Genomic DNA, 10,884 nt, shown 5'->3' with positions numbered 1-10,884 from the left:
ACACCCCAATTTATAATTCTCCCCTACAAACATTAACTAGTTAACTAGTGCCAAGCACTATACTTAAAAGTATTATCATTCACTTAAGAATTCTTCTCTTCTCCAGAGTCTCCATTGGTGCGGACTGGTACTTTCCTCTTAGCCAAAACAGTAATTATTTTCATGTATAAAATGACAAATAAAATGTCACAAACTGGTTTTATACTAATAATAAAAACAAGATATCAAGAACAAAAACAAAACCTGTGGAATATTACTTTGGCCCCTACAAGCATCTTTAATCATAAGAGATTAAGTATAGAAAATGATTTTAGTGAAAATTAAGTGAGAAATTTTCAGTACATTAAGTGGTTTAAAGCATTCAGAATGTACCCAAGGGACCTGGTATCCAAAAGGCCACAGCCTTCTTGAGTTCTTAAGTCCTTACAATTATACTTAGTTCTACACAACCACACTCAGAATGCTAGAGGGAAGAAGAAAGAAGTGAGTGCAGCGTCACCATTATTGCGATGTAGTGCCTGTGTGGTAGAGGAAGGGGGCCGTCCATGCGCAGCATGTAGAACTGGCTCCGCAGGAAAGACTCCAGGTACTGAGTGTGCAGGCTCATGACCTGGGTGATGTTGTCCAGACGACCGGATGTAGAGTATTCTTCCACAAGAAAGTTAGTACGTTCATCCGCTGTGTTTGCTTGAGCAACCTTACAACCAAGAAACCCAAAACAAGATAATTATTGAGAAGTAAACACATCCCTGGTTTACATAAATTATGCCACTATTGAAGCAAATGAATGTTCTTTTGATATTAACAGATGCTGGAATTACACAGTTGCTCATATGGGAAACAGAAGTAAAAAGAAAGCACCGCTCATTTTTGGCTCTGGGACCATCATTTATTAAACAACAAATGTCAAATTATCAAACACTGCACACACAGCTATGAAATCAGAGAAAAGAAGCTTCCATCTGCTTTGCCAGGAACATAAGGCAAATATTTCAGGGCCCACATGCGTGGCCATTGTCACACCAATTTGTGGTGAGGCAAAATAGTGGCATTTGATTATATACATCTGTAATTTTATGTCAATAGCCTATGAAGTTATTTAGTCACATTATCTTTAGACAAATATTTTCAGTCTGATCTTTGTTTTTGTTTTTCAAAATTATAAAGGGGCCTTCTGAAATCCTTTTTAGGGACAAAGGAAAATATGATCATTTATGGGAAAGTGTTAATTGAAAAATTAATAACATGAGAATACTGTCGTTCCTATTTTGAGACTATGATGTTAATTATAAAATCAAGGTAAGTTATTAAAATGGACATCCTCCATCCTAGGGAATCGATAGTGCTTATTCAAAAATAGGTTTTTTGTATTATAATTTTATACACAATGACAGGTTGGGCATCACACCAAGAATTGGCTTGGAAGGTGTAAAGAGCTTATTAGCACCGTGTAGAAGGACCCAGCTCTGTGGGAATGAATAGGCATGAGATGCTATTTCTAGTACTGATTCATTACTTACTGATTTTAGAGTTCTAGACAAGAAGAATGTATTCCTTGTATTAAATTCAAGATTAAATTTAAGCTCATGCACCTTGTTATTAGCAGAGTCTGATCTGGAAACAGTTCTCTTAAAGGCCAAACTAACGGTCTTTCCAAAGACCCACACTGCTCGTAAGAAACCCTGTTAACTTACAGGGCTGGCTCTACAGTCTCTTCTTAAAATAAGTTATATAAAAGGCACTACTGACAGAAAAATTTAATCCCAAAGGGAATATAATGTTTGAAAAGTGTAAATTGCAAAGAAATGCTAATTACAATGGTGTAAAAAAGCAATTTCACTTTAGCTCACTAGAAAGCCAAAATATATGTTCATTTACCCATTTCCCCCATTTTGTTAACTATAGGGACCAAGATGATTGTTAAAAATAATAGGATTCTGATAAACTACATATAATTGGAGATAGTATATCAGGTATTTGTTGTTTTTGTTCTGTTTTCCCCAGCAGAAGTTTCTTCTGTTAAACTGATGTCTAACATACATTAACAAATGATTGATATGATGCAATAGATCCTGAAAACAGTGATAGCTTTTGCAGATCAGATTATCTTCAAATATATACTGTGAAAGTGATTCTTTCAGGAAGCCTTTATATGTAACACCTATGCTATATGAGGGAACTAGGTGCTAGCACAGCAGTTTCTTAACGCATGGCCACCTCCTAGGTCAGCTATAGTCACTGAGCCCCTAAAACATTACTGCTATCTTTCATTTAAATTGCAAGGTCACTAAAAAAGTGAAATGAAGGTAAAGGAACTGCTGACTTTGGCAATGACCTAGACTGTCTTATTTGAATTCTACTCATACCTTAAGACAATGCCTGGCACAAAATAGATGCTCTATAAATATTTGTTGACTAATTTCAGAACAATATGGGAATTATGTTGATGCTTTGAGATAAATGGTATCTTTACAATACATAGTGAATCAGTATATATAACCATATTCAATATGAGTTAATAATCCCTTGAAGGAGAGAAAAACTCCTTTATTAGTGGTTCCCAAACGTTTCTTAGCCCACGTGTATTTGAGAGGCATCTAGGAATCTAGAAGGTTCTGCACATTGCTGTGATCCTCATAGAGATGCACACCCACACGACAGGCACAAATCTTGTACTGATTTTAATCTCCTTTGTGTCATTTTACAATCTTTCCTTCTTGCATTCCCCACCTTGACTCCCCACCCTCACCAAAGGTACAGATTTTATCAGAGACTCTGTAGCATTTTGTACAATCAAGACTTAGAAACAAATGAAAAGAATAACTACTAGTGATGTAATACCATGTTTTGTTTAATAACTGGTTTAATAAGGAAACTTAACAGGTTTAGTTGGGAAACTTACTTTTTCATTTCAAAATATCCTTTCTTAACATTTATGTAACCTATAATCAACATGACAGTGGCCATTTTAAAACCTAAAACCTTCAGATTAATATTAAATTTTCTGAATGTTAGCTGCTTTGCTTAGAAAAGTTATATTTGAAATCAAACATGTTAAAATTTGTTTCTAATCTTACTAATAATAACGATTATTTTAGGCAGATTATTACACATACAATATTTTAAGTGAACTTGAAAATATCTCCGTAGTTTTCTGGCATGTAAATAAGAAACAAGCAAAACACGTTTATTTCCATATTAAAAAATGGAGGTAATCTTTGATATAATTACTATTTATCAGACTGTCATGTATTTTATGACAAATAAACTTACTTCCTTCTCTGGAATAAAGGCACTTGGTCCTCTTGTCAAGGGCTGAGACACTCTGATCCTTTTATCCTGTTGTTAAAAGAGAAGTTGTATGTATTAGTGGCGACTTTCTAAGAAAGTTACACTGGTGCATGCTTATTGCTAAAGTACTAAAACAGAATTATGTAAAATCAGTGTTAGATCTCAAATCAACAGAAACCATAGGGCCACTGTATGACTAAGATAATGGGGCCAGCTCCTAACCAATGCTGCGTGCACAATAGGCTCCCAAAATGTCACTTCCTCAGCACATTCTACAGCACCAGACTTTTAGTCCATAGCTGACATGAATGAAAACTATCAGCCTCTGTGATAAAAACCTGCCTAACAGTACCTCAAATTGAAAGCTAAAGGAAAGTTTAAATTCAAAGAATTAAATTCTATGCAACTCCCCAAAGCAATGAATGACTTGACCTGTGTGGTTTTTAAAAATAAAATAGGAATAATTATATCAAAGATAAAGTTTTGAGGGTTGAAGTAAGAAAAATGTAAAACTTGGAGAAGTAGAAGTTAATTTAACCCTAGAAATAGGAGAAACACAACAATGCTTATTGTGACACTTGCTATTCTATTTAGTATTAACAACTGGTAGATTGCCAATGACATGTTGATCTGTTAGATCCCCATTTAAGTGTGATTATCTGTAAGCCACAAAAATTCCAATCAGGGACTAACTTCCTTCTCCAAAGGCATGTGGAAGATGAGGAATAGTCAAGGGAGGCTCTCGGGCTTTGAAGTTCTTCTTAGGCAGAAGAGATTGGAGAAATGGCCACTTAATTTTCTATAATACAAGTAATATTTTAAAGTTCTGAAAAAGAAGTCCTCCAAAACCGTAATATAAAAATAGGGACTGTGCCATGGTTTATAAAGATTATAAACACTGAGTGGGAAATTACAGAGCATGGGAACCGGAAAAGAGTGAATTAAGCTTTCAGTGTCACTAAGCCCTCCTCAGGAAGCGTCTAAATTGAGGAGGTAGCTTCCAGGTGATATTTCTTATCTGAGGATGGCAATATCGCTTTCCCATGGCCAGAGCTGACTAAGCAGCGATTTTCAACCTTTTTTATCTTACGGCACACATAAACTAATTACTAAAATTCTGCAGCACACCAAAAAATGTGTTTTGCTGATCTGACAACAAAAGAAAGGTATATTGATTTCATTCACATTGGATGGCTATTGTCATTTTTTTTCTTGACAATCTGAGGAAAAGAAGTCAGTGCCCTGGATGAAATAGTCAGGTATTATGTTTTAAGAATTCTTGCGGCATAGCGGTTGAAAATCACTGGACTAGACCAATAAACATGGAAGCTGACCTGCAGCCCATGGGTGCCTTGGTGAAAGAGTTCTGCCTAAATAGCTGAGGGTAATTAGCTGGAGCAGTAGGATTCCAGAACACTAGAAGTCACTCTAGAGTACTGGAGTTGTATGAAAGCAATGTAACCTGATGGAGAACAGGAACAAATAGCACTCAGAAGCAGGAGCAAAGAGAGAATAATGAAGAGGCACCAGAGTAAGCATCAACCATGCCTGCTTCTAAGGAGAAAACCACTAGTTTCCATGGATTCACTAGAGAAAGCAAAGCCTAATCATAGCTCTCTTCTCTCCTTTCCTCCCTCCTTCTTTAGCTCTGCACAAGGTAATCTGAGTCTTTTTGTTCCTTACAAACAGCCCACCAAACACAAAATAGTGGCTTCAATCCCTTACTTTATTAGGAAGCAGTCACCATACAAGTTGGCAAAAGTAGGCAGTCAAGCAGTCAATAATGTTTTTAAAGAGTTTAATCAGATCTTTAATCACAGGGTGAACAAAACAGATATGGTCCCTGCCCTGATGAGTTTGGCACAAATTCATCATCAAGTTTCAGGATTCTATAGAAATAAATATATTTAATAATGGTAATCTTAAATTGCTACATACTCAGAAAGAACTAGGCATCATCTATGTTATATTTATAAAGTGATGACAAATAGATCTCAATTTACTGGTCAAGTACATTAGAGGACTCCATGTAAAATAAATAATTTCAAATTTTAAATATTGGCATTTCTTGCCTACATCAACCATAATCAAGATTTACCCAGAAAAATAACTTCAAAGAAAATAAAAGATTTCTTCCCTTTGCTACTCTCTGGAAATTATAGGAAGTAAAAACTTTAATACTCTCCATTTAATATAGCCTAATGCACTAGGATGTAAAAAGCAATTTCCCTTACAACTGATCATTTCAAATAAACAATGAAGTCAGAGAAACTGATTCTGAGGACATATCATAGGTTTGAGGAGAAAAATGCCAATAGAAAGGTAAGTGGAATCTTTTAATTACATTTATAAAAATACATAATATTCATCAAAATACAGGGAGAAGAAATAAAAGTGTACAAAGGGAATTTGGAGATGCAGAATGATTTACTACTAAGATGATTTATTAAAAAAATCACTATTTGATACACACACATTTAAACTTACCTTTAAATGTTTGAAATTGTTATTTTGCTTACAATAATATTTTCTGGAATAAGAGATGTTTGCATCTGAAATTCATTTTCAGATTACTGAAAATTACTGCACTTAAAAGAATATAACATCTCTTAGTTTTAACCAATTAATAAGCAACTGAAACAAAATTTCATTTGTGTCAACATTAAGTTATTCAGCAAACTATTAAACATTTACACTGTGCTAGGCACAATAGGGACACAAAGAATGGTTAGATCAGCAGAACTGCATGCAACTGACTGCATATAGCATATGATATGTTCCATAGTGGATGCATACACAAAGTGATGTGGGAAGACATTAATTTTAGCATTTACAACTTACTTTATTTCCCTATTGTTGAATATCAAAGTTGTATACAGTTTTCACTATTATAAATAATGCTATCCTAAATATCTTTGTACAAAGAGTTTTGGGGGGCATATTTTGTGGTATTTAGGCTAGTTTCTTCAGGAAGATTCCCAGATGTGAATTTATTGAGGGTCTGTACTGTAAATATAGTTAAAGTTCTTGTTGCCAATATACTAACAAAAAGTGTTTTACCGCCCTGCCTGGGTAGCTCAGTTGGTTAGTATCATCCAGATATGCCAAGGTTACAGGTTCAATCAGTGGAGCAACAAATTGATCTCTCTCAAATCAATCAATAAATTTTTTTTTAAAAAGTTTTACCAAGTTTATTTCCTTCAGCGGAGTAAATGTCCACTTAACCCATTAACTACAAAAGTGAAAAACAATATCCAAAAATGTGTGCAAAACTTTTTATTATAAACTGATTTGAGGTAAAATTTCTTAAGCATATCTGTGGATGAAATCTGTTTTCAATAATATAATTCTGGGGGTGATGTAGCCCCTGGGTCTGACACACACACACACACACACACACACACACACACACCAAAAACAAAAAAACAATGCTCCCCACACACATTCACACAGGCACAAAAACAGCTGGGAAGTTACAGCAATAGCCCAGGGAGAGATAATGTGCCTGACTAAGAGTTGTTTAGAGACTGAAGAGAAGGAAAAACTAACATTTTTAAGTTTCACCATCAGTAACCTTCTCCTCAGTTGCATTTTTGAAATGGCATCACTACTGGAAAGATCAGCCTAGCTCCTGCTTCTGTATAAGGAACACCTTTTCTGGTGAGGACTCTACAATCGTGTCAGTTGGTTGCTTTGGATATCTATATGAAGGTGAAAAACAAAATTTTAAAAATGACCAAAGCAGCTAATAAATTCTATTGTAAACTCATTTTACTGAAAGTTTCTTTTCTCCACATACTTTCTATCAACTTTTTAAAGCTGATAAGATCAAACACAAAATAAATAGGATTGCATCATATCCAAAAGATTCACTTTAAAACAATAAGCTGAAGTTCTGGTCTCCTTTCTTCAGCTTTTATTTCAAATCCAAAATGTTTAGGACTGAATTTTTACTTCATTCATACCCCAACTAGCTTGTCTGAAGTCTCTTGACCTGTGTTGCTTTATATGGTAGTAATCAGCCACATGTGACTAAATTTAAATGAATTAAAATTAAAGTTAAAAATGTAGTTTCGCAATCACGCTAGTCACAATTCAAGTGCCCAACAGCCACATGTGGCTATGGCTACTGTACCGGAGAGTGCAGATGATTCCATCTGGCATCGCAGAAGGTTCTACCAGCGAGGTTGCTCTAAGACACTTATTTTTAAATTCACATCTTCAGGCATTTTAATGCCTTTCTGAAATGTTAAATGACTGCTCTGCAGAGTTATTGCTTTGATGGTTACTCCTACTCAATCCCATAACCAAGCATTTTAATGTGATTGCAGAAATCCTCTCAACCAAACTAAGAGTGAATCCAGACAGGAGCAATGCAGGGGGCAAAGACAAAAAAAAAAATCAGTTCCAAAGAATCCTTGTCTCAATTTCTGCCCACATTACAGTCTCCAGAAAAATATCAAGGCATTTCCCCCCTCTTTTGTCCCTTTTAAACAAGGATGGTAAAAAACACACGAGGTCTACCTTCTTAACAATTTAGTGTACAGTACAGTATTCTTTACTGTAAACAGTGTTGTACAACAGATGTTTAGGATTTTTTTCATCTTCCTAACTGCAATTTTACACCACTGAACAACTCCTCATTTCCCTCACCCCTCAGCCCTGGACAACCACTACTTCCTGCTTTTCATGTAAGCACTCTTCAGATCCCAGCTGAGATGCTGTGTAATCACCAGCCTTCCTCACCTCCCAACACAATTCAGATCTGCCTCTTCCTGTGCAACTCTCCCCTTGCCGGACTTCCACAGCACCGAACCACCCACTCCACTTCGTCCACTTTCACACTTTTCCTAGTCGTTCCCTACGTTTCTTTCAAGAGTCATTCTCTCAAGTGTTTCTTCCATGGCTTACATCTTTTATTGCACAAACAAAATTCTACTGAATTGTGTGATAGTCACTATATTGGGAGAAGAAAGTAGAAAAAAAGGGATGTGTGATATGAAAATGAGCAAGCCATACAACTGACCCCTGCATCTTTTACATACATCTAGGAGCTTAGCCTTTTGGTCTGGCTTTGGGCATTCTGCACTGCCTGTGACATCATCTGTTTGTAATACTAGCACCTTCAAATCAACATATCTAAAACTAATTTGCTGCCCCGAATCAGCTATTCCTGCTTACTCTCCTCTATAACTCACCCCCCCCCGCCCCGCCCCAGCCGCCCCCTGTTACCCTGGCTCCAATTTACAGCTATCCGTGACTCTTTATCCTAGGAGTCTGCATTCAAACAGTTGCCAAATCCTATCATTGCTCTTCCCTAACTAAATCTTTGTCATCCTTTCAATAGACCCTTCAACCATAAGAGTTTTCCTCTCACAACTGAGAATAATATCAATATTAGGTCTTGGCTTTCCCTCGTTTGGAGGCTTTGAGAAGACAACACATAAAAAATGTAAAAAATTCAAAGCACAAAACAAAATAAGGTCTTATTTTTATTTTTCTCCTGCTAATTTTCCCTAATGCAAAACAAAACACCCCAAACTGCAATAGCTATATTTTCTCAGCAGACGCCACTCTAATAGAATAATTGAAGGGTTGTTCTGTAAGTGAAATAACCTGCTGCTGCACTGGTTCTGAAGAACAACACTGCCATGTCCTCCTCTCTTAGTTTAGTATAAAGCTAATATCTTATTCTGGGGAACAAATGACTTTCATCATACTAGTGCTGAATCTTGTACAACGGCTTTTGAATCATAAGCCTTGTTTTGTTTCTATGAAAATCCAAAACTAACAATTAAGCCCTTGAGGCTTTTTTAGCTGCATAGTCCATTTACAGTAGCTACTAGTCACATGTAGCTATTTAAATTTAAGATGATTAACATTAAAGTTAAAAATTTAGTGTCTCAATTACACTAGTTAAATTTCAAAGGTGCCATAGTCACATGTGGCTGCTGGGTACCATGATGGACAATGCAAATCTAGGATTTTTCCATCATTGCCAAAGGTTCTATGGTACAGCATTGCTCCCGAGCATTATCAGTCCTGATTCTAGTTACTGGGCTGATGAAAAGATACAAAATGGCAAAAAATTCAGGAGTAAATAAGCACAATAAACATGTACTAAGCTTACTTCATAGATATAAAAATTGATTTGAATGCTAAAACTGAAAAAACCCCACAGTAAAATAAATGAATTACAAAGGCAAGTTGGAGAAGATACTATTCTTCAGTCTTAATTTTTTAAAATATGTTTTTATTGGTTTTAGAGAGAGGAAGGGAGAGGGAGAGAGAGAGATAGAAACATCAATGATAAGAGATAATCATTGATTGGCTGCTTCCATTGATTGACTGAGGATTGAGCTCAAAACCTGAGCATGGGCACTGGTTCATGGGTTGATGCTCAACCACTGAGCACAATGGCTGGGATCTTGTCTTAATTTGATGACAATGTTCAAGCAACTAAAAATTCAAATAAGTAAGAAATCTCATAATTTCAATCAAGAAAAAATTGTAACTATATAATAGGAACTGTTACTTTCTACATGTCAGTTCTATATGTTCTAAGAGATATTTTCCAAGGGTGATCTCAAGAATGCTACCATAAGGGAAGTATCTTTTTTCAGATACGTTATAGCTGAAAGAAGTTACGCTTGAAATACATCAGTTCAGAGTATGCCTAATTATCTGCTGGAAACCAAAACACTGAAAGGATAAAGATAAATTATACTTAGAAAATTGCTTATTTTGACACTTAACAGCTAAACAATTTACCAGATCACTATATATAAATTAATCTCAATAGAAAATTAAGAAACTTACAAGTTACAAATTCTTAAAATTATGTCTTTAGATGTAATCAGTAAATTACTTGCCCTGAAAATGCTGAATACCAAAAATAATTGCTGCATTTAAATCTACTAAGTACTTTCAAATAAATTATTAAACTTAATTTTACTTTTCTTCAGTTTATTTCATTAAAAATGGAAAAGTAAAAAACACATTCTATTCATTAAAATATCAAAGCTTATGAATTTACTAGTAGCCTGGTGCATGAAATTCGTGCACATTAAAAGGGAATTAATTGCCCTAACCGGTTTGGCTCAGTGGATAGAGCATCGGCCTGCAGACTCAAGGGTCCCAGGTTCAATTCCAGTCAAGGGCATGTGCCCATGGTTGTGGGCACATCCCCAGTGGGGAGTGTGCAGGAGGCAGCTGATCAATGTTTCTCTCTCATCGATGTTTCTGGCTCTCTATCTCTCTCCCTTCCTCTCTGTAAAAAATCAATAAAATAATTTTTTTTAAAAAGGGAATTTATTAGCAGAGATATTTTAATATTGCTATTTGCCCTTTCTCTATAATAGAAGTGTGAGAGATGAAAGGAAATTAGTAAAATGTATATGAAAATAATATATAAATTTAATAATAAACAGTAACAAAAGGATATAACAACAACAGAGGCATGATAGAAAAAGAACAAAAACATGGTATGAAAACAACAAAAACATGATATAAAAACAACAGTGATGCCAACAATGACTGATAAAGTGATTAAACTTATTCTAATATCTCCCTGTACACCACATTAAGAGTGAA

General features: G+C 35.4%; 1 protein-coding gene across 1 annotated transcript in view; it reads right to left on the bottom strand.

Moving 5' to 3' along the window:
* SESN3 (sestrin 3) overlaps positions 1–4,378 on the bottom strand; it is a 27,705-nt gene extending 23,327 nt beyond the window's left edge. The window contains exons 1-3 of the mRNA XM_015565985.1: positions 3,985–4,378; positions 3,274–3,339; positions 500–697 (exon numbers count right to left, since the gene is read on the bottom strand). Of these exons, the coding sequence (XP_015421471.1) occupies positions 500–697; positions 3,274–3,339; positions 3,985–4,002 (282 nt within the window). The 5' untranslated portion in view covers positions 4,003–4,378. The remainder of the gene's footprint in view (positions 1–499; positions 698–3,273; positions 3,340–3,984) is intronic.
* Positions 4,379–10,884: the final 6,506 nt, after the last annotated feature.

This window comes from Myotis davidii, unplaced genomic scaffold (genome assembly GCF_000327345.1).
Source record: "Myotis davidii unplaced genomic scaffold, ASM32734v1 scaffold641, whole genome shotgun sequence".
NCBI classification, from domain to species: Eukaryota; Metazoa; Chordata; class Mammalia; order Chiroptera; family Vespertilionidae; genus Myotis; species Myotis davidii.
The sequence above is the reverse complement of the archived record's forward strand: the minus strand, read 5'-3'. Positions and strand labels throughout refer to the sequence as shown.